Below are 23,694 nucleotides of genomic sequence, written 5' to 3' on the forward strand. Positions count from 1 at the left end.
CCTGGCCTGTAGCTGGGGATGTCTTGGGGTCTCAGTCCAGGGGAAGCAGCCCCCTCCCCCTCCCCCCATCCCTGGAGACTTTATTTGTCCTGGAAGCAACCAGGGTCCTGTTCTTGTCCTGGTAGCTGGCCCCTGGGCCTGGTCAGTCCTGGCTGATTGCGAGGGGGGACATGTCTCTCAACATGTTGATGGCCATTGCCATGGGCATCTCTCCTGCCACCATCTTCTCAAGGTATCAGAGCTCACCCCTGTGTGTGGGGCGGGGACATGCCTAGTCATCTTCCTTCCCACACACTCTGATTCCCCCAAGACCCCCAGGGATCCCCTCCCCAGAGGCTGAGGCCAGGGCCTTGGGCTCAGGAGTCCCTCCACAGGCCTGGGGATGCTCACATCCCCCTCAGGACTCTGGGCTGGGGGCCCATTGCCTCCCCACAGCCCTGCAGAGCCACCTTCCACAGCCGCAAAGGGAACACACCCCAGGGGCCGTCACAGCGCCTGCTCCCTCCACCCACCCCACATCCCTGCTCTGTCAGGGGCCTTGGGTCTCTGCAGTTCTGGTTTCTGGTTTCTGGTTTTGACAGGGGAGGCAGCGGCAGAAGGCTGGAGCTGAGAAGAGGAGGGTCACATGTCCTGCCTCGCCCCACTCAGCCAGTGGCTCTCCTGCTCCTGGCCTCACTCCTTCTAGGCTACAGCTCTGGCTGGACTCCTCCCAGGGCCCCTTCGGGCCTATGGTTGGTGACAGCTTCCCCTGGGGTCAGCCCTCATGGCTACCTGTACCCTGACCCACTTCAGGAAACTGTCTCCTGAGGGAGCTCCTGCAGCCGCTGGTCTGGCCCCCTCCCTTCTGCCCTCTCCTCTTGCCCATCCTCCTCAGCCTCCTCCAGCTGCCCCCTCCAACTTGCAGCCCCAGGCTTGGCCACTGGGCCCCTCTCCTCTGCTTCCCATGTCATCTGGGAACACCCACCAGCAGCTCCCTGACCCCCGCCCCCACTCTGCCCCTCTTCATGTCCACCAGGCAATTTTGAAATTTTGTTCCTGCTCAGGATCCTGATGCCCCCCTCCCCCATCTCACTGCTCCCAGCAGGATCCTCTGGTCCTGAGAACATGCCATGGGACGAGCCTGGAGCTGACTTGAGGGGGATGGTCCTCTGGCAGGTGACAGTGGGGTGGGGGACCCCAGGGATTGCTGGGTGCAGAGGAAGGAGCAGCTTGGCACCCTCCCTCCCCTGCCCCACTCACACTCCCTGCCCAATTCCCCCTACTCCCTAGCCAGTTCAAAGGTACCCCCACATGCTGGTGGGGCAGCTCTCCCACCCTGGTCCCCTGCCCGGCACCAGGTCCTCACCTTCTGAAGAGAGTCAAGCTCCCTCCTCTCTGGCTCTTAGCCTCTAGCTAGGCCAGGACAGGAAATGGACTTGGGCGTGCTATTTCCTTGCTCCTCCCTCCTGTGTCCCCATGATGGCTTCTTAGAAAAACAGTGGCTTCACTGAAACCACGTGACATTTTTCTGAGGCTATGATGGTTCATTTCATTTTCTCTTTCACCTGCTCTACAATAAAAGTGTTTAAGATGTACCTAGTTGTGGGACAACTAAGGGCACCGTGGGTGCAGGTGAGGGGGAGAGGGAGCACCCAGCTCCTGGGCAGGCTTCCCATGTGGCTGGTAGAGGAGGAATGTAGAGGCACTGGGCCACTAGCTGCAGGAAGTGGGGCCAAAGACTCCACAGTTCTGAGCCCTTTGGAGAGGAGGCTGAGCTCCTTGTGTAAGCACAGCTTTAAGTGCAGCCCCTATGTCCAATCCCTGCCCTCTCAGTCTGTAGCCCCCAGCTCATACTCATTAGAATCCCTGGAGCCAACATTTTTGGCAGGAGATGCTTACCCTGGGAGCTCGCAGCTGGGAGCCTTCAGTCCTGGGAGACTTCCTGGAGGAGGTGATACTTGGGCTTGGGTGGGCAGTGACCAAGGGGTGTCCTGGGGAGGGCTAGCAGGAGGGAGACTGAGGCTTCCTGGGGACAGGTCCTGCAGGGGGGGGCCCAGGGTCCCTGACACATACAAAATGCCACTCATCTTACCATCTGCCGTCCACCACCCACCATCCCTGTATCTCTGCATCTAACTACCTACCTTTGTGGAGAATGCAGGCTGCCTGACACGTGTGCCTTGACAACCAGGAGAATAGAGTTCCTCTCTTAACATGAGGTTGTTTCACCGTTACTTTAACTAATATCCTATAGATGGGTATTTAGCTTTTTCCCTTTTTTTTTCATATTATGAACTTGTGCCAACACTATGCATGCATGGATGTCGCCTTCTGATCTTCAGCCGGCACGGCACTCTGTGACCCCTCCAGGGAGCGGCTCCCACCAAGGCTCTGGGGGCTCTGCAGTGTGAGGGTACCAGTTGGGGGAGTACCGCTTTATATTTTTATAAAATATGTTTATAATTTTTAAGTGATGGGATTTTGGTTGATCTTTTACTTTTCAGTGTTTGGGGGTTTTTTCCTCAGTATTTTTTAAAATAAAAAATGGCGGGGAATTCCCTGGTGGTCCGATGGTTAAGACTCCATACTTCCACTGTAGGGGATGTCAGTTGACCCCTGGTTGGTGAACTAAGATCCCACATGCCATGCAGCATGGCCAAAAATTAAAGAAAAAAAGTGCCACGTCTGGCAGTCATAATTCATCTGAATTTTCATAAAGCCTCAACTGCTAACCTCTCCAAAGAGACTAAATATGCAGTCCTAACAAAATAAAGTTAGTGCTTTAAAAGCTCTAGAAACCCCCAAATTACGGAGAGCATCCACCCCGAGAAGGAAGGGATGGGGAGCACGGTGCTGCCCTGGGCCAGGGCGCGTTGCACAAGGACTGCCGGCCACAGGGAAGGAGGCAGTGCCTGTGAAGGCTCGGGACCAGGACAACCCTTGTTGTCCATGGAAGGGCTTCCCTTATCAGGGTCCTGTCCTGGGCACAAGATCAGGGTCATCTTCCAGGGCCTTGGATCCGAGGTTTCTTTGGGGGCCGAGTGCTGCTGGGAGGCTGCTCAGGCAGACACTCTGACTGGTGTGTGCCCCCCTCAACCTGAGCTGAGGCTACCTGGTCCCAGCCAGGCCATCGAGCCCACACAGGGCCTGGAAGCTACCAGGCCTGGCCAGGACCATGCTTACAGGCCTGTTGGAGGGGGCGAGCTGGGACTGGGGGCCTCCAGATCAAAAGACCATGTTGGAAACCCTCACAGTTGGCCCAGTGTGCCTCAACATCAGCCCTGGGAGCTGCCCTCCTGCTGGGGCCTGGTCTCCCTCTGGAAGGGAGGGTGAGATCCTTTTCTAGACCTCCTGCCCTCCCACCCCATTTACACCCTCCTTGCTGTTCCCATGATTGGTAATTGCCTATTATTTGTTTGTTTATGGTCTGTATTGCCTTGGGTGGAATGGCAGCTCCAGGATTCCTGGGTCCAGAAATCAAGAGGTGGAGGTGGGAGAGGCTCCACTCACCCCTGCCCCAGAGGTCACCAGCACCTCAGGCTCCGGTGGTCCAGCAGCTTAAGTTCCAGAAGGAGGAGTGCTTCCACTGGGGTGTTGCGAGGAGGCCAGGGAATCAGAGGTTGAAGGCACGGGCAAGGCCTGTCTGCCTGGGGGAACAAGCAGAGGCAGGTGTGCACGTTGATTCTTCTTCAAGTAGAAGGAAAAGAGGCTACAAAAAGGCCTGGTTCTGAGGCCCTATTAAGGAGTTTGAGAGTTTATCCTGAAGGCATTTGGGAGAACTTTAAGCATTTCAGAAGGTTGCATTTTAGAAATCTTACTCTGATGACATAGATGCTAAAGTGTTAACTGTGGTTGTTTCTGGGGGCAGGGAATTGCCTCTGTGCGGTTTGACTTTTCGCTTATCTGTATTTTCTCGTTTTCTACAATGACTATGGCTTACCTATATGGATGAGGTTTCACGGGGCTGCCATAACAAATGTCACAAACGGCATGGCACAAAACAACAGGAATTTGTCACAATCTGGAGGCCAGAAGTCCTAAATTGAGGTGTTGCAGAGCCTCCCACCCTCCAACTTCTGGTGGCTGCTGGCATTCCTAGGTTTGTGGCTGCACCACTCTAATCTCTGCCTCCATCTTCCCATGGCCTCTCCTGTGCATCTCTGCATCTCCTCTTCCTTTAAGGACATCAGTCACTGGATTGAAGACCCACTCCAAACTCATGGTGATTTCTTCTGGAGATCCTTAACTGGTTACCTATGCAAAGCCCTTTATTCCAAGTAAGGTCACATTCTGTGGTTCTGGATGGACATGAAGTTTGGGGGGCCACTAGTCAACCTACCACACTGTAGGATACAAATAAAGTTTCAAAGGAAAATTTAAAAATCTTTTTGGAGGTCCCATGAAGGTTGGAGGGGAAGCCCAGAGGCTGGGAGCCTGAAGAAGAGTCCACCTTTAGAGTCTAGAAAGGAAAACATTTGTTCACACAGAGACCTGCATAGTAACGTTCATAGCAGCACTGTTCACAATAGCCAAAATGTGGAAACAACTCAAATGTCCATCAGTGAACACATGGGTAAACAAAATGTGGTATATATACATTCAGTGGGATATTATTCAGCCATAGTAAGGAATGAAATTCTGATACATGCTACAATATAAAAAAGACATTATGCTAAGTACAATAAGCCAGATACCAAAGGACAGATATTTTATGATTCCACCCTATGAGTGTTGGGCTACACACAACAGGCCTACAAGGCCTGCACTTGCCTAGCTTTAAGAACGAAGAAAGAGCCCGGAGTCATCAACACAGACATCAATGGTTTAATGGATAGGGGGTTCTTATAGTTATCCATTTTATACATATTAGTGTATATATGTCAATCTCAATCTCCTAATTCATCACACCACCAACTAATAAGAATCTGCTGTATAAAAAAATAAAATTCAAAAAACAAAGCTGGCTTACACACACACACACACACACAAATAATAATAATGGATAGGGGGGATCTTACATGTCTGAAGCAAGGTCCCGGAGCAGCTCCCCACCGTGTGCAGCTGAGGGTGGGGCAGGACATAATGGCAGTCTTCTCTGTGGGGAGGGGTGGGAGGTTTGATTACCAGTTATAGGGGCACGCCCCTCACTGCCCCTTTGATAAGAACAAGCACTAGCTGGGGCCTGGGGCAAGTACGTAGGAAGGTCAGTCATGTGCTTAAGATATAGGTGAAGCAGGCACTGGTCGGGCAGGGGAATATACAGAGAGCAAGAGAACAGCCATCTCGAGTGGCCTGACCATACAATGAGGTACCTAGAATAGGCAAATTCATAGAGACAGAAGATAGAATAGAGGTTACCAGGGGCTGGGGGGAGGGGGGAGTGAGGAGCTGGTCTTTAATGAGTCCAGAGTTTCAGTTTGGGGGATGAAAAACATCTGGAGGGCTTCCCTGGTGGCACAGTGGTTGAGAGTCCGCCTGCCGATGCAGGGGACACGGGTTCGTGCCCCGGTCAGGGAAGATCCCACATGCCGAGGAGCGGCTAGGCCCGTGAGCCATGGCCGCTGAGCCTGCGCGTCCGGAGCCTGTGCTCCACAACGGAAGAGGCCACAATAGTGAGAGGTCCGCGTACCGCAAAAAAAAAAAAAGAAAAACTTCTGGAAATGGATGGTGGTGATGGTTGCACAACATTGTGAATGTATTTAAATATTTATTTTTTAAAAAATATTTATTTATTTATTTATTTTGCCTGAGCCAGATCTTTAGTTGCGGCATGTGAACTCTTAGCTGTGGCATGCATGCAGAATCTATTTCCCAGACCAGGGATCGGACCCAGGCCCCCTGCAATGGGAGCGAGGAGTCTTAGCCACTGGACCACCAGGGAAGTCCCTGTGAATGTATTTAATGCCACTGAATTGTACACTGAGAAATAGTTTAAATGGTAAATTTTATGTTTATGTGCATTTTACCACACACAAAACAACTGCCCTAGAATACCATTTCTCACCTATCAGGTTAGCAAAAATGGAAAAGCACAGAAATGTACTCTGTTGGTGAGGTGGTGGGAAAGTAGGCCCTCCCATATTTTGCCAATGCACACTGGTATAACCCTTACTGAGAGGACTCTGTCCTTACTAACAAAACTACATTTGTCTTTACCTTTTGCCCTAGCAATCCCACTTCTAGGAATTTACCTTGAAGATATACCCCCTAACAATATGAAAATACATATGCTCCTGGTTACTCATTGCAGCATGGTTTGTAATTAGAAAATATTGGAAACAATTTAGATGCTCATATATAAGAGTGGTTAAATAAAAGTCCATCCATACATCTCTGTGAACTGATATGCAATGATTTCCAGGATATATTGCTAAGTGAAAAACAGTAAAGTGCAAAAGAGTATCTATAGTATGTTAAAGGAGTCTAAGAATGCAACATGCATGATTTTGAATTTTCTTTTGTTATTAAGGATATTATCAGAACAATTGATAACACCTCTATATAAGGTTTGTAGATTATAGTATTATTTCCACATTACTTTTCATATTTTGAAAACTGTGCTGTGGATATGTAAAGGAATTCATAGTTCTCCCCATAGGAAAAGGAGATTGTCACGAGCATTATTAACTGCAGTGATTCATGTACAGAATTTAGCACAAAATATTCAGTAAATACAGGGAATAATATCATTGGGAATTTGATTACAGGGAAGGGGCTCACTGAAGGCGGTGGGTTTTAAGAAACCACCACCTTCACCCTCAACCTCAGAAACACCAGCTTAGGCCCAGAAAAGACACAGGCTTTGCCACTTTGCCATAAATTACTCCAAAGGTTCATCCAGCTCATGGAAGCACTTGCCGCAGTTCAAAGAGGCAAGATTACAACATCCCGAGCACCGTACACCGAAGCTACAGTTCCTACGCCAAGTGGTGGGTGGCCCAGTTACAGCGTCTGAGATGACTTTATCCTTCCCTGGTTACAAAGAAAACTAACATTAAACACAATCAAACTCAAACGGACCACAGTTCATTATGTGTCTGCCACGTGCTGCGTCCTGTTTAGGGTGCGAGACCCTCGAGATAACCAGGACTGCTGAGTGCGAGCTCAAGGTCAGGTTAAAATGTTGGCCTGCCTGCGAAGCCCAGCTTCTTCAAAGTCTGCTCTGAGGGAGACTGGCTGGTTCTCAGGCTCAAAGAAAACGGACTTAAAACCATTAACCTAAGACATTCTGCAGAAGGGTGAAAAATTTAAGGGTGTTTGTAACGTTTTTGCCCGGCCACGACGTATATAACATGTCCCAGGTTCTGTAGGCGAAAATCACATCGCTGCCTGGGCGCCTTACTCGGAGATCATAAAAAAAAATCATTCCCCAGGGGCAGCCGGCCGGGTTCAGCGGCTGGAAGCTGCGAACACCACGGCCTCCTGGCTCAGCCTTTGGCTCAGGCCCTGGGCCTGTAGCTGGGCTCTGGGGTTCCGCGGGTGTCCGCTGGCCGGGGTCTGGGGGGCGGGTTCTCCTGGGTGCAGAAGGACGGGTGCGGCGCGGCCCCGGGCTCGCCCCAGGAAGCCTGCGATCACTTGCAAACAGCTGTATCAGTGGGCTCGGGCTCATCGCCTCCCAACACGGGGAGACAAAATGGCGGTCGTGTGGGGGCAGGGAGGGCGAAGCTACGTACGGGTTCCATGCCACGCTAGAACTACAACTCCCAGGATGACCTGGGTGGAAGGCGGGAGGCCGAGGAGAGCGCTAGCGTCGCTAGGCCCTGTGTCCTCTCGTCCCCTAGTGGAAAGTCTCTGGAATGCGTTGTTTGCTCCGGTCCGCCCCCCAGACATTCCTCGCAACTGGCTGACGGGAATCGTAGTTCTTCGACGACAGAGTTGAACCTCCTTCGGGCCTTACGAAACTACACTTCCGGTGCGGTTTTGGCGCCTGCGCACAAGGCCGGGGGGCGTACTACGGTTCCCGGCAGGCCCTGCGACGCGCGCAGCTGCGTGCTGACGCACATAATTGGTCGTGCTGACGTGCAGCGCGGCCCAGGCGGGGTGCGAGTGGCGCAGTCGGAGTCCGCTGCGGCCCCGGAGGAAGCGAGGAGTCGGCGGTGTTGGCTGAGGCGGGCGGGCCGGCGAGGCAAGGCGGCGGCTCCAGGCCCCGAGGGACTCAGGAGCTCGAGCAGCGGCAGCGGCAGCACCTCTCCCCCTCGGAGGCGGCGGGCGGAGGCGGCGGCGGCGGGTGAGAGAGCGCGCGAGCCGGGTGGGGGAGGGGCGGCGGCCCCGGCGCAAGGCCAAAGCGCGCGGAGAACGGCTCAGGCCGCCGCGCGCACGCGCGCTCGCCGCCCCTAGCTCGCGCGCGGACGTCCTTGCTGGTCTGCCTCCCTTCCCCCCTTCTCGCGGTTCTTGTCGCGCGCGGGCTTTTATTCTTCCCTCCCCCATGGCAACGGCGCGCGCCGCCGACTGCACTCGGGCTCGCGCGCGCTCTCGAGGGGGGAGCGCGCGACTCGGCTTCTCGCCTCCCTGACGCGTGCGGCGAGGAGGCCCTCCTGCAGCTGTCTTTGCCGACATTTTCTCGGCGAGGAGGGGGCTGCGGCGTCCGGGGCCCGCTGCCGGCTCCTTTCCCCCGCGCTTCTCCGGCGTCCGGCCTACCCGTCCCTCCCGGGGGCCTGGGGTCGGGCCCGGAGCCTCCCATACTATGGGGCGCCGCGCAGCCCCCTCCCCCATTTCTCAAGGCTGAAAATAGGCCTTGGCCGCTCAGCCAGTGCAGAGAAGGCCTTGAACTAGATGTCCGGGAGAGTTAGGCAGTTTGGATTCATTACTGTGTGTCATGAGGTATTAGGAAGAGAAGGGTTCTAAACGTTTTAAAAAAAACTTACGTATTTGGTTTAGGTATGTAAAGGCAGAACACATACTCCTTTCTTTCTTGCACTTTTTCATCGTCTCCCCCAAAGTTGTGTTACGGCTGGGGAGGAGGCTGCCAGCCTTTCCTTGAGAAAACGCTGGACTTTTGTCACTATTTCGCACACAACTTTTCTAGGCCTTGGTTTTCACTCGGATGCTTTTCTAAGATATCTTCTGGGTCAAAAATTGAAGAGTTGTGTTTCCTCTTGAGTGTGAGTCTAGGTCTCTTCCTGAGCTAGTATTTTAGCTTCTGGGATTTCATAGTGTCTACTCAGCTACTACAGTGCCCCAGTGCTGAGCTTGTTGTGCTTATTACTTTTGTCCATTTTCTTGCACACTCTCCTCCCTTTTTGGTGCGTTTTTTTTCTTGAATACCATAATACTGAATTTCAAGACCCCCTTCTGCCTGGTTAGTTGGGCATCGTGATAATTTTCCAACAGAAAAAACGCCTTTTTGTCTTTTTTTTTTTTTTTTTTTTTGCAGCTTTTACTGTCAGCTTTTAGCTTGGGTGATTTTTGCATACCCACAGTCCTGGACCCCAGTTTAAGTGTCCTTATTTAGGTTTTGGTGATTTGTGTTTGTGTTGTTAATACACTTTTTGGTCCATCCATCCTTTTAGTGTTTTGAGCACTGTCTTAGATGCTGTGGTATTTCTGTTTGTTTGGGGGTTTTTTTTCTTTCTTTTTTGGCTCATTCCGTAAAAGTTCTCCAGTCTGTTGTGATTTAATATCCTTTGCTTAGCAGCTGCTGGTTATCCTTTTCCAGGGAGTGGGAGGATTATTGTGTGAGGTGGTATGGAAGTGTGGGTGAATGGTTAAGCTGAAGAATTGATTGCAGGTCAGAAGCGTTCTGCAAGGGAAGCAGAAACTGGGTAGGGTATAGAGAGCCAAAGAAGGCCTAGCTTGAGAATAGGGAGGAGAAAATTTGAGAAAATAAAAGTGAGGGTTGGAAAATTTCTTGTGCTGTAAAGAAATTTTTCATTTCTTTGCACAGTTCCACTTGCCTTTCATAGATTTAGCATCATTTGTCACTCCTTTAACCCAGTATTGTTATTTCGTTTTGTTTTGCTTTCAGATCTCTAGAGTCTGCAACTGGGATTGGGCAGGGACCCAGCCTTAGAGTTGGGGGGTAAGGGGCTCCAAACTGTTCTAGAGTTGTCCTAGCTCCCTTTCATTCAGCATCTCCCTGTATGGGGTGGGGGGGGGCTTTAGTACGTTCTTCCAGGTATTTGTATGATGTTTCTTTCAGAATTTTTAAAATGAAGCCTTTTCTTTTATCCAGTTCTATGTTTTTCCCCTTTACTTTCACTAATCTCTCCACTTTGTTCCTTGGGTTCTTTCCTGGGATCATTTTCCCTCACACATTTCCCCATGTGAAACTATCTCGGACAGGATGAGTTGGAGGAAAAAACAGAGTACATGTAGCTGGAGAAAGGAATAGAGTGTACGTAGCCAAGAAATCTAATCAGTAAAACTAGAGTTAGAGGGCTCTTCAGAGTCATGCTGGGGTTGGGACAGATTGAGAGGATAGAACCTGGTAGGAGGCACGTGATAATGAGAGGGTTAAGGACGGCCTGGAAGAGAAAAACTAGGAAATGAGATAACGGGACTGTTAGGGAAAGTTGACAGTTTGACGTTAATGAAAGTGAGGTATGAAGAGTGGGGGTTTTGTAAGTGCAGGGGAAGGAATGTAGAGAAGGTATGGGAACAGTTGGAACAGAGGAGGCTTGTTTGGTGTATTTAGAGCGTTGAGTTGAAAATGTAATATTTTACAGGAGCTAGTGAGAGTTCGGTGAGCCACAAACCATGTGAGAAATCCTATTGGGAAGGAAATTGAAGGAATATGTTATTAGTCAGGATAGTTGATTGGAAATGGCCCCTTACTTAAGAGGTGAAGTATAAGAGGATTACATATCCAAAGTTCATGTGTTTCTGATGTGCATGCTGGCCTTTAGCCTGGGCCACCTTTTGGATATCTAGGGGCTGTTCAGTCAGATTGTATTCATAATTTCTGGCTATCTTCAGGGTAGCCTGAAATGCTTAGGTCAGTTCTTGAAAGAGTCTAGACTTGGACTGCAGGCCTTTGGGTGCCACAGATCTTCGTTTGGTGTTTGTTGTGCCCTGTTTGGAGGCCTCAGTCAGTTGCCAGGGTTAGGAATTAGAGTAGTTGGTGAAGATACCAGTTGTGTATATTGGGGCTAAAGGAGAATAAAGAGAGTGTGTGGAGAAATTTGGGAGAAATGGGATCTTTGTTTTGGGTGGAAACAGGAAAGCTAGGTGAAAACAAGAGTGGCTCTTGCACATTGTGGGGAAAGGCTGTAAGAGCTGGGCTATGATTTGGTGGAAAGAAAGCAGTGCTGGAAGGATGAAGAACAGGTTTTTTTAGGAGACCAGGAGGATTATGCAGCTAAAGGAGGTTTAGTGTGGAGAGACATGTTGAAGTAGGGTTGAAGAAGAGCAGGGATTTGGGTGGTGGTAAGTGGCTAGTTTGGGGCCAGGGGCCTGACCCGTGTCTCCCCGCTCCCCTTCAGGAGCGGTGGTGCCCCACCCCGGGCACGGGGCCATGTACAACGGGATCGGGCTGCCGACGCCCCGGGGCAGCGGCACCAACGGCTACGTCCAGCGCAACCTGTCCCTGGTGCGGGGCCGCCGCGGTGAGCGGCCTGACTACAAGGGAGAGGAGGAACTGCGGCGCCTGGAGGCTGCCCTGGTGAAGCGGCCTAATCCTGACATCCTGGACCACGAGCGCAAGCGGCGCGTGGAGCTGCGATGCCTCGAGCTGGAGGAGATGATGGAAGAGCAGGGGTGAGGGAGGGCTGGGGGAGAGCCAAGCACTGAGTGAGTGCAGAGCTGGGGGAGTTAGGTGGGATGTAGGGAGCTTAGGGCTGGTTGAAAGAGGCCTGGAGAGGACTTGTAGGAGGGGAGGAGGTAAAGGAGCTAGCGGATTGAAAGGAGTTAAGGGACAGTTCAAAGTGAGAGATGAGGAACCTGTGTCTGGGATATAAAAGGGAGCCTTTTATGAGGTATTTAGATGGAGGCACATGGGGAAAGAGGGGGGCCATTGAGAAGCAAATATGTGCTTTAAGGGAGAGGTGGGGAAGCAGACCAGGGAAGAGACAAGAGCTAGCTAGGTAAGCTGATATGTGTTGTCATTGGTAGAGAAAAGGAAGATAAATGGATTTAAGGATTGAGGGCTTGGACAGTAGCAAAGGCAGGAAAACAGGAATTGGAATAATACCCGGATAAAAGGGATCATGGGTTGGATAGGGAATTGAGATTTTGGAAAAGGAACCTATTAAGGTAGGAAACCTTTTAGAGCAGTGGTTTTCAAACTTAAGCAGTGGCGCCCGTTTCATATAATGCATGTTCCTTTGGAATCCCAGGAAATGAAAGACTTGTTCTTGTTGATTGGATTTGGGGAGGAACACCTGGAACTCTGCCTGCTTAACTTTCCTCTCTTGGCCCCTGGAGTGTAGCATGTTTAAAATCCACTGTTCTAGAGGGTGTAGTCAGTGGAGGGAAGAAAGATGACAGGAAAAGAGCAGGATTTAATAGAAGGGCCCTTTGGGTGACAGTGAGTGAAAAATTGTATGTGTGCATGGAAAGGGAAGGGATCCTGCTGGGAACGAGGGAGCTGTAAACCTGGGACTGGGGAGAGTGTCTAGTCAACCTCTAACCCTGAAGGCTTTTGTTCTCCAGGTACGAGGAACAGCAAATTCAGGAAAAAGTGGCGACCTTTCGACTCATGTTGCTGGAGAAGGATGTGAACCCTGGGGGCAAGGAGGAGACCCCAGGGCAGAGGCCAGCGTGAGTGTTTCCCTCTCTCGATTTTCTCTGGACTTTATTCTGCTTTTGTTGTTCTCTCTGTTTAGTTTGGACTTTCTCCCTGCTCTTGTCTTCATTTTCTCATGGCTGTTTGTGTGAATATGACTCTGCATTTTGTTCTCTATCTCCTTTAGACCTTTGACCTTTTCTCCTCTAGGGTAACTGAGACTCACCAGTTGGCAGAATTGAATGAGAAGAAGAACGAGAGACTCCGAGCTGCCTTTGGCATCAGTGATTCCTATGTGGATGGCAGCTCTTTTGATCCTCAGCGTCGTGCTCGGGAAGCTAAACAACCAGTTCCTGAGCCACCCAAACCTTACAGGTACACAAGACCAAGAAGCCAGTGTCAGTTTCTCTTCCTAATTCTAAGCACTCTGCTCCATTTTTTGTGTGTGGACTATGTCTTTTCAAATTCTTGAGATTTTGTTTTTCTGAAGTTGAAATGTCTAAGAAAGTTTGTCTTAGCACCCATCTCTGCCGTTTTTCATCTTTCCTCAGCCTTGTCCGGGAGTCTAGCAGTTCTCGCTCACCAACCCCAAAGCAAAAGAAGAAGAAAAAGAAGAAAGATAGAGGACGGTAAGTTAGTTGGAAAGCTATTCTAGTAGCCAGAGGACCAAACCTGTCATGTTTTTTCTCTCTCTCTGGAAATAGAGTATTCTTATTTCTAGGAAGTAGGAGAGAGTTGTCAGAAAAGTCAGGGAAGAGGGAGTTACCATTCAGGTCTCACCTGGTAGAAGAAATAATGTGTGCTGCTTCAGTGGGGAAGGGTTGATTCTGTACCTCTGCAAAACTGATCAGCAGCATTTTGGAGTTATGTTGTTTTTTCCATTTTGGGGTTTGTTGCTATATAATAGGTACCTACGCCTCTTGGAGAGTAAATAAGTTCTGGGCTTAGATCGGCACATTGGTGCTATTGGAGTTGTTCTGTGCTTTAGAAGCTTTTTTGGGGATGGATTATAAGTGGGTGGGCCAGAGAAGGAGGCAGGCTGAATGACCTGTTTCTGAACCCACATTTAGCAGGTCAGAGAGCAGCTCTCCTCGACGAGAGAGGAAGAAGAGCTCTAAGAAGAAGAAGCACAGGTATGAGCTGGGAACAATTGGAGAGGTTTGGTGAGTCCAGGCCTAGGTAAAAAATAATAATTTTACTTACTTTTTACCAACAGGTCAGAATCTGAATCCAAGAAAAGGAAGCATAGGTAAGAGCTCTTTGTGGCATTGGGAACATAGTGGCACATGGAGCAGTGAGCCATTGCTTGATGGCCTTGCTGGCTCTTTAGGGTTTTTTTTTTCTTGGGGTAAAGCTCAGTTCCTTGATCTCCTACTGTCAGTAACTCAGTTCTTTCCATTTTACTTTTCATTTTATTTCTTTTTTTAAAAATGATTTTTATTTTAAATAATTTTGCTTTATTTCTCAGGTCTCCTACTCCAAAGAGCAAACGTAAATCTAAGGACAAGAAGAGGAAGCGGTGAGTGAATTAGAGGGGAATTTGCTTAGTGAGTAGATGAGTGCCACCTGGGGATAGGGCAGAATCAGTCACGTCCCTGACTGGTAAAAGGTTGAAGGGTGGATAAGGGGAACCCAGTGCAGGTGTGACAGCACCCTGAGCTGTGGTGGTGGTCTTCCTTCAGGTCTCGAAGTACAACACCAGCCCCCAAGAGCCGACGGGTGCACCGTTCAACTTCTGCAGACTCTGCTTCCTCTTCAGATACTTCCCGCAGTCGGTAAGGGGTGGTCCAGGAGGAAGGGAGGGAGAGGGACTTGTGGGTTAATCAATTTAATATTTATTGAGCGCCCACGGTGTGCTAGGCGCTGCACAGACCATTCGGAAGACACGGTCCCTGCCCTCTAGGAGCTGACAGGCTAAAGCAACAGGATGGACAGACATATACATTTCCCCTTCTCTTTTTTTTTTGTTTTTTGTTTTTTGTTTTCTTTTGTTTGTGATTTTGTTTTGTTCTGATATATATGGACTGCCAGAATAGGGAGGGTGGTGGTTTGTTCGTGGTGTCTGGGGGAGGAAGGAATCCTTACCCTGGCTTCCTTAATCGGGGAAGGCTTCCTGAAGGAGGTGGGCTCAGAGGTGAGTTGTGAATGAAGCGGGTAGGGAATGGACTGGGTGGAGGGTTTTGGGAGGTTTGGGGGAGGTAAATATAAAGGGGTAGAGGGAGAACATTTTTGGGGACTGATGTTGAGAAGAGAAGGAGCAAAGTGAACTGGACTTGAATTTCAATATGAGTTACTTGAATCCTGTGAGTAAGAGAAGGTTCTTTGGAAGAGGGTTATATTGAAGAAAGGTGGATGGGAGCTGGGGAGGGGGTTTTCTGTTCTCCCCTGAACTGATTTTCTTCCTCTTTTCCCATCCTCAATTACCTTCCTCAGGTCTCGAAGTGCTGCAGCTAAAACCCATACAACTACCTTGACTGGGCGAAGTCCTTCCCCTGCTTCGGGGCGTCGAGGGGAGGGAGATGTACCATCCAGGGAACCAGGTATCACCAACATAGGGCAGCCTAGTAGCCCGGAGCCTTCTACAAAGCAGCCTAGCAGCCCTTATGAAAACAAAGATAAAGACAAGAAGGAGGTACGTTCCTGAGTTAATGGATATTCTTTGGTTTGCAGGGCTGTGGATTCAGGATAGGTGTGTGAAGTTAAGGGAGAAGTAAGGTCCGGTTTTGTTTTTTGCATTCCTCTCAGTTATTCATAAAGTTCTCTTTTTCATTTGCAAATCCTTTAGAATTGTGGCTTTCAAACTTTACTGGGTGTTAGTTTTACATCACTGTCTTCTTTCTACTTACAAGTTGATAGAACTGGAACAAAAAAAATTTTTTGAACTACACCTAACTTTACTACTTATAGTGTCTCTAGTATCAGTTTCATTAAATGCTGGTTGTGGCTCATTAAAACTTTGCAACACACTGGGTTGCTGCTTGCAGTCTGAAAACACAACTTTGGAAAGATCTATTCAGTACCTGTTGTTTTATACTTGCTATTAAAATTCAAGCTCTAGGGCTTCCCTGGTGGCGCAGTAGTTGAGAGTCCGCCTGCCGATGCAAGGGACATGGGTTCGCGCCCCGGTCTGGGAAGATCCCACATGCTGCGGAGCGGCTAGGCTCGTGAGCCATGGCCGCTGAGCCTGTGCGTCCGGAGCCTGTGCTCCGCAACAGGAGAGACCACAACAGTGAGAGGCCTGTGTACCGCAAAGGAAAAAAAAAATTCAAGTTCTAATCATGTTTTCTTACTTCAACAGTCACAGTATAATTTAAATTGCTTTTTGCTAAATTTGTAGCTCTCCTGTCTGTTTTCCATGTTACCCAGAGTTGGTTTTCCAAACTGCAAGTTGGATCATCTCAGAAATTTAATTTACTTCCTATTGCTCTTGACTTTAATATTTAAAGCTTTTATAACTTGGTCTCTTTCTGTATTTCCCTGTACTTCATTCTGGTCTTTCTTACTCACATAAGTCACGTACTCAAATCTTTGTTTTTTTTCCTTTTATTTTAATATAGATATTTTTTAAGAGTGAAGTCAGTCATTTTGGGAAACTGCTTTATCTTTCCACTTCTTTTTTGCACTCAGCATTTTGTAATGGTTGTCTGTTGTGAAATATAGTACATTAGTTTGCATTATGTTTTTTCTCTGGATAGAAGACTCAAGATTGTAGATTCTGTTTTCGTACGTTTCTCACTGTGTTTTATATTATGTGATCTCTTGTTATTGAATGAATGTGACTGCCTGTGGTGAGGAAAAGGACCAGTTGGTATAATGGGGTGCATAGGGGAAAAGTTTCATAGGAAAGGGTGTTGGGATCTTACAGGTGATAGGAAGTTTTGGTGCTTACATACCCGTATCCTTACTCTTTTTTCCACTCTTAGAAATCTGCAGTTCAACCTAGCCCCTCTCCGGAAAGGAGCAGCACAGGGCCAGAACTACCTGCTCCCACTCTGCTCCTTGCTGAGCAATATGGCGGCTCCCCACAACCCCTTGCAACAACCCCCTTAAGTCAGGAGCCAGTGAATCCCCCTTCTGAGGCTTCTCCAGCCCAGGGCCATTCACCACCTAAGTCTCCTGAGAAACCTCCCCAATCTTCTTCAGAGAGCTACCCGCCCTCTCCTCAACCTACCAAAGTTTCTCGGCATGCCAGCTCTTCCCCTGAAAGTCCTAAACCTACACCAGCTCCTGGGTCCCGCCGAGATATTTCTTCTTCTCCTGCATCCAAGAGTCGCTCACATGGCCGAACAAAACGGGATAAGTCACATTCTCATACTCCTTCTCATAGAGTGGGGAGGTCCCGTAGTCCTACCACTAAGAGGGGGCGGTCTCGGTCTCGAACCCCTACCAAGAGAGGTCATTCTCGGTCCCGGTCACCTCAGTGGCGTAGGTCCCGGTCTGCACAGAGGTGGGGACGATCTAGGAGCCCCCAGCGACGTGGCCGCTCTAGGTCTCCTCAGCGACCAGGCTGGTCCAGGAGCAGAAATACACAGAGAAGAGGCAGGTCTAGGTCAGCAAGACGAGGCAGGTCACACTCTAGATCCCCTGCAACTAGGGGCAGATCTCGTTCTAGAACACCCACCCGGAGGGGCAGATCTCGGTCTAGGACACCTGCCAGGCGGAGGTCACGATCTAGAACACCCACTAGGCGCAGGTCTCGGTCTAGAACACCAGCCCGGAGGGGCAGGTCTCGGTCTAGAACACCTGCTAGGCGCAGATCTAGGACCCGATCACCAGTACGACGGAGGTCTCGTAGTAGATCGGTAGCCAGGAGAAGTGGCAGGTCACGCTCTAGGACCCCAGCCAGGCGTGGGCGGTCACGCTCCAGAACCCCAGCCAGGCGTGGGCGGTCGCGCTCCAGAACCCCAGCTAGACGAAGTGGCCGGTCACGCTCTAGAACACCAACCAGGAGAGGGAGATCTCAGTCTAGGACACCAGCAAGACGAGGAAGATCCCGTAGTAGAAGTCTAGTTAGACGGGGAAGATCTCACTCTAGAACACCACAAAGAAGGGGCAGGTCTGGCTCCTCATCAGAGCGGAAGAACAAATCCAGAGCATCACAGAGAAGGAGCAGGTCCAACTCAAGCCCAGAAATGAAGAAATCTCGAGTTTCTTCGAGGCGGAGCAGGTCTCTCTCTTCACCAAGGTCCAAAGTAAAATCCCGCCTGTCTTTGAGGCGAAGCCTTTCAGGGTCCTCTCCACGCCCTAAACAAAAGTCTCAGACACCACCAAGGCGCAGTCGCTCCGGATCATCCCAACCTAAAGCTAAATCTAGAACACCGCTAAGGCGAAGTCGCTCTGGTTCTTCTCCGCCTCCTAATCAGAAATCTAAAACGCCATCAAGACAAAGTCATTCCAGTTCATCTCCTCAACCTAACGTGAAATCTGGAACGCCAAGGCAAGAGTCTGTAACAAGTCCCCAGGTAAATGAACAATCTGCAACACCACAAAGACAGAGCCGTTCTGAATCATCACCTGACCCTGAGGTGAAGTCTAGGACCCCTTCGAGACATAGCTGCTCTGGGTCTTCTCCTTCTAGAGTGAAATCTAGCACACCTCCAAGACGGAGCCGATCTGGGTCATCATCTCCACAACCCAAAATGAAAGCAGTAACGTCACCAATCCAAAGCCATTCTGGCTTCTCTTCTCCAAGTCCTAGTAGAGTGACATCTAAAACACCTTCAAGGCAAAGCAGATCAGAGTCTCCATGCTCCAAGACAGAATCTAGATCGTTGCAAAGACACAGCCATTCTAGATCCTCCTCTCCAGATACCAAAGTGAAACCTGGAACACCACCAAGACAGAGTCACTCAGGGTCTACTTCGCCATTCCCCAAAACAAAGCCCCAAACTCCACCAGGGCATAATCTTCCTGGATCAGTGTCACCATGTTCCCAAGAGAAGTCTAAAGATACATCAGCACAGAGTTGCTCTGGATCTTTCTCTCTGTGTCCAGGAGTAAAGTCCTGCACACCACCCTCAGCTCTGCAACAGAAAGGACAATCTCCAACTTCACCAGACTCCACATCTGGTACTTCAAGTCCAGAAATGAGACAGAGTCATTCTGAATCTCCATATCTGCAGACCAAATCTCAGACACCTCCTAAGGGTGGCCAGTCCAGGTCCTCATCTCCAATCACTGAGCTGGCACCCAGATCTCCAACAAGACAAGATAGAAGTGAATTGTCAGAAGGTCCTAGGCTGAAATCTGGAATGTCTCCTGAGCAGAGCGGGTCCCAGTCTGACTCTTCCCTATATCCTGCAGTGGACTCTAAATCTCTTCTGGGGCAGAGTAGATTGGAGCCTTCTGAATCAAAAGAAAAAACAAGCTTACTCCTTCAGGAGGATGTTACTGCATCATCTCCAAGACCAAGAGACAAATTGAGTCCTCCTTCTGTGCAGGATAGGCCTGAGTCTTCACCAGTACTCAGAGATACCCCTAGAACTCCATCAAGGGAAAGAGGTGGTGTTGAGTCATCTCCAGATACAAAAGACCGAAGTAGTGCATTAACTAAGCCAAGCCAAGATGAGGAATTAATGGAGGTGGTAGAGAAATCTGAAGAATCCTTAAACCAGGTCCTGCCCCATTTGTCTCCAGAACTTAAAGAAATGGCTGGAAGTAACTTTGAATCATCTCCTGAAATAGAAGAAAAATCTGCCATGTCTTTGACTCTTGACCAAAGCCAGTCACAGGCTTCTTTGGAAGAAGTCCCTGCAGTGGCCTCAGCTTGGAGCGGGCCACACTTTTCTCCAGAACATAAAGAACTGTCTGACTCTCCTCCCAGAGAGAATAGCTTTGGATCACCTTTAGAATTTAGAAACTCTGGCTCTCTTGCAGAAATGAATACTGGATTTTCTCCTGAGGTTAAAGATTTGAATGGACCTTTTCCTAATCAGCTGGAGACAGATCCATCTCTAGATGTGAAAGAACAATCAACAAGGTCCTCCAGACACAGCAGTTCTGAGTTATCCCCAGATGCGGTGGAAAAAGCAGGAATGTCTTCAAATCAGAGTGTCTCTTCGCCAGTACTTGATGCTATACCTAGAACACCCTCAAGGGAAAGAAGTAGTTCTGCATCTTCTGAAATGAAGGATGGTTTACCCAGAACCCCCTCAAGGAGAAGCAGGTCTGGGTCTTCCCCAGGACTTAGAGATGGGTCTGGGACTCCCTCAAGGCACAGCCTATCTGGGTCGTCTCCTGGAATGAAAGATATACCTAGAACACCATCCAGGGGAAGGAGTGAATGTGATTCCTCTCCAGAAGCAAAAGCTTTGCCTCAGACTCCTAGGCCAAGGAGTCATTCTCCATCATCCCCGGAGCTCAACAATAAGTGTCTTACCCCTCAGAGAGAAAGAAGTGGGTCAGAGTCATCAGTTGAACAGAAGACTGTGACTAGTACTCCTCTCGGGCAGAGACGTCGGTCTGGATCTTCTCAAGAACTTGATGGGAAACCCAGTTCATCGCCTCAGGAGAGAAGTGAGTCAGACTCTTCTCCAGATTCTAAAGCTAAGACACGAATGCCACTTAGACAAAGGAGTCACTCTGGATCATCTCCAGAGGTCGACAGCAAATCCCGGCCTTCTCCTCGGCGTAGTAGGTCTGGCTCATCCCCTGAAGTTAAAGATAAGCCAAGAGCAGTACCCAGGGCACAGAGTGGTTCTGATTCCTCTCCTGAACCCAAGGCTCCTGTCCCTCGGGTCCTTCCAAGACGAAGCAGATCAGGTTCATCAAGCAAAGGCAGAGGCCCTTCGCCTGAAGGAAGCAGCAGTTCTGAGTCCTCTCCAGAACACCCACCCAAATCCAGAACTACTAGAAGAAGTTCTAGGTCATCACCAGAGCCCAAGACCAAGTCTCGTACTCCCCCTCGCCGTCGCAGCTCTCGATCATCTCCTGAGCTGACTAGGAAGGCCAGGCTCTCCCGTAGAAGCCGTTCTGCATCATCCTCACCAGAGACCCGCTCTAGAACTCCCCCAAGACGCAGAAGAAGTCCCTCAGTGTCTTCCCCAGAGCCAGCCGAAAAGTCAAGATCCTCACGCCGGCGGCGTTCAGCTTCATCTCCACGCACTAAGACAACTTCAAGGAGAGGCCGTTCTCCTTCACCAAAGCCTCGTGGGCTGCAGAGGTCCCGTTCCCGCTCGAGGAGGGAGAAAACCAGAACAACCCGTCGTCGAGATAGGTCTGGATCTTCTCAGTCAACCTCTCGGAGAAGACAGCGGAGCCGGTCAAGGTCTCGGGTTACTCGGCGTCGCAGGGGAGGCTCCGGTTACCATTCAAGGTCTCCTGCCCGGCAGGAGAGTTCCAGAACCTCCTCTAGACGCCGGAGAGGCCGCTCTCGGACACCCCCAACCAGTCGGAAGCGTTCCCGCTCACGCACATCACCAGCCCCATGGAAACGCTCCAGGTCTCGGGCCTCTCCAGCCACTCACCGGCGATCCAGGTCCAGAACACCCCTGGTTAGCCGACGGAGGTCCAGGTCTCGAACTTCACCAGTCAGCCGGAGGCGATCAAGGTCCAGGACATCGGTGACTAGACGAAGATCTCGATCAAGAGCTTCCCCAGTGAGTCGAAGGCGATCTAGGTCCAGAACACCACCAGTAACCCGCCGTCGTTCAAGGTCCAGAACACCAACTCGCCGACGCTCCCGTTCTAGGACTCCACCAGTGACTCGGAGAAGGTCCAGATCTAGGACCCCACCAGTAACCAGAAGGCGATCTCGAAGCAGAACCTCCCCTATCACTCGCAGAAGATCAAGATCCAGAACATCCCCGGTCACCCGAAGGAGGTCAAGATCTCGCACATCTCCGGTAACTCGAAGGAGGTCTCGCTCTCGAACCTCTCCAGTGACACGCCGCCGATCTAGGTCCCGAACTCCTCTAGCTCTTCGGCGCCGCTCTAGGTCTCGAACCCCATTGTTAGCACGTAAGCGTTCTCGAAGTCGCTCACCACTTGCTATTCGCCGCCGTTCTAGGTCCCGTACTCCACGAACAACTCGGGGCAAACGGTCCTTAACAAGATCTCCTCCAGCTATTCGCAGGCGTTCTGCGTCCGGAAGCAGTTCTGATCGTTCACGTTCTGCTACTCCTCCAGCAACAAGAAATCATTCTGGTTCTCGGACACCTCCAGTAGCGCTCAATAGCTCCAGAATGAGCTGCTTCAGTCGTCCTAGCATGTCACCAACTCCTCTTGACCGCTGTAGATCACCTGGAATGCTTGAGCCCCTTGGCAGCTCTAGAACACCCATGTCTGTCCTGCAGCAAGCTGGTGGTTCCATGATGGATGGTCCAGGTCCCCGAATTCCTGATCACCCGAGAACGTCTGTGCCAGAAAACCATGCTCAGTCTAGAATTGCACTTGCCCTGACGGCTATCAGTCTTGGCACCGCTCGGCCTCCTCCGTCCATGTCTGCAGCTGGCCTTGCTGCAAGAATGTCCCAGGTTCCAGCTCCAGTGCCTCTCATGAGTCTCAGAACAGCCCCAGCTGCCAGCCTTGCCAGCAGGATTCCTGCAGCCTCTGCAGCAGCCATGAACCTGGCCAGCGCCAGGGCACCTGCCATCCCAACAGCAGTAAACCTGGCTGACTCAAGAACGCCAGCTGCAGCAGCAGCCATGAACTTGGCCAGCCCCAGAACAGCAGTGGCACCTTCGGCCGTGAACCTTGCTGACCCTCGTACCCCCACAGCACCAGCTGTGAACCTGGCAGGAGCCAGAACCCCAGCTGCTTTGGCAGCTTTGAGTCTCACGGGTTCTGGCACAGCCCCAACTGCTGCAAACTATCCGTCCAGCTCCAGAACACCGCAGGCTCCAGCCCCTGCAAACCTGGTGGGTCCTAGATCTACACATGCCACAGCTCCTGTGAATATTGCCAGCTCAAGAACCCCTCCAGCCTTGGCCCCTGCAAATCTCACTAGTGCTAGAATGGCTCCAGCCTTGTCTGGTGCAAACCTCACCAGCCCTAGGGTTCCCCTCTCTGCCTATGAGCGCGTTAGTGGCAGAACCTCACCACCACTCCTTGACCGAGCCAGGTCCAGAACCCCACCAGGAGGCCCAGGCTCCAGAACCCCACCATCTGCCCCAAGCCAGTCTAGAATGACATCTGAGCGGGCTCCCTCTCCTGCCTCTAGAATGGTACAGGCTTCCTCACAGTCAGTTCTTCCTCCAGCTCAGGATCGGCCTAGGTCCCCTGTGCCATCTGCTTTTTCTGACCAGTCCCGATCTTTGCTTGCCCAGACCACCCCTGTAGCAGGGTCTCAGTCCCTTTCCTCTGGAACGGTGGCAAAGACCACATCCTCTGCTGGTGACCACGATGGCATGCTCTCTGGCCCCGTCCCTGGGGTGTTCCACCCAGAGGGTGGGGAACCAACTGCCTCTATGGAGGCCCAGCAGCCTTCTGCTTTGGCTGCCCTGCAGCCAGCAAAGGAGCGGCGGAGTTCGTCCTCCTCGTCCTCCTCTAGCTCCTCCTCTTCATCGTCATCGTCATCGTCGTCGTCCTCCTCCTCCTCTGGCTCCAGTTCTAGCGACTCGGAGGGCTCTAGCCTTCCCACTCAACCTGAGGTAGTACTGAAGAGGTGAGAGGACTTTTAGAACTCTTCTACGGGGAAGGTTTTGGGGATGGTTGGTGGGGGTGGGGAGGGAGAAGCCCTATCCAGAGGTTCTTGGCTCTCTGAGGAGGTATGGGGACCATGATCCTTAAGCTGGGGGTAGAAGAGAATGCCGGGGTGGGGGTTAACGGGGGGAGGAATGGGACAGGTAAAAGTCTCCGAAGGTTAATTCTCTAGAGGATAATGATAAGTTTTCCGTCTCTACAGAGGACAGAACTAGAGGAAATGGACTTAATTTTACAGCAGGAGGGATGGCAGTTAGACCTCAAGAGGAACTCCCTGGGCTGGAAGGATCTTCAGAGGTCATCCTATCCCTCTCCCTGCCTCCAGGCAGGACGGCCCCTCCCCCAGCCAACCCACACACACAGAGGCTTCCCCATGCTGTGGCTCTCCTCTCTGAGGACGGAGAGGACGGAGA

At 50.8% G+C, this 23,694-nt stretch overlaps 1 protein-coding gene across 1 annotated transcript; it reads left to right on the plus strand.

Annotated features, from left to right (window-relative positions):
• Positions 1-170: 170 nt before the first annotated feature.
• On the plus strand, positions 171-20,753 carry SRRM2 (serine/arginine repetitive matrix 2; the record flags this gene model as incomplete). Its single annotated transcript, XM_082670691.1, has 12 exons — positions 171-232; positions 7,806-8,206; positions 11,400-11,673; positions 12,568-12,675; positions 12,851-13,015; positions 13,192-13,269; positions 13,711-13,773; positions 13,857-13,889; positions 14,109-14,159; positions 14,323-14,415; positions 14,501-15,272; positions 16,564-20,753. 11 exons carry the CDS (start codon positions 171-173, stop codon positions 14,541-14,543), a joined length of 1,371 nt encoding a protein of 456 aa, XP_082526817.1. The 3' UTR covers positions 14,544-15,272; positions 16,564-20,753.
• Positions 20,754-23,694: the final 2,941 nt, after the last annotated feature.

Source organism: Grampus griseus (assembly GCF_964374135.1).
Source record: "Grampus griseus genome assembly, chromosome: 14".
In the NCBI taxonomy this organism is placed as follows: domain Eukaryota; kingdom Metazoa; phylum Chordata; class Mammalia; order Artiodactyla; family Delphinidae; genus Grampus; species Grampus griseus.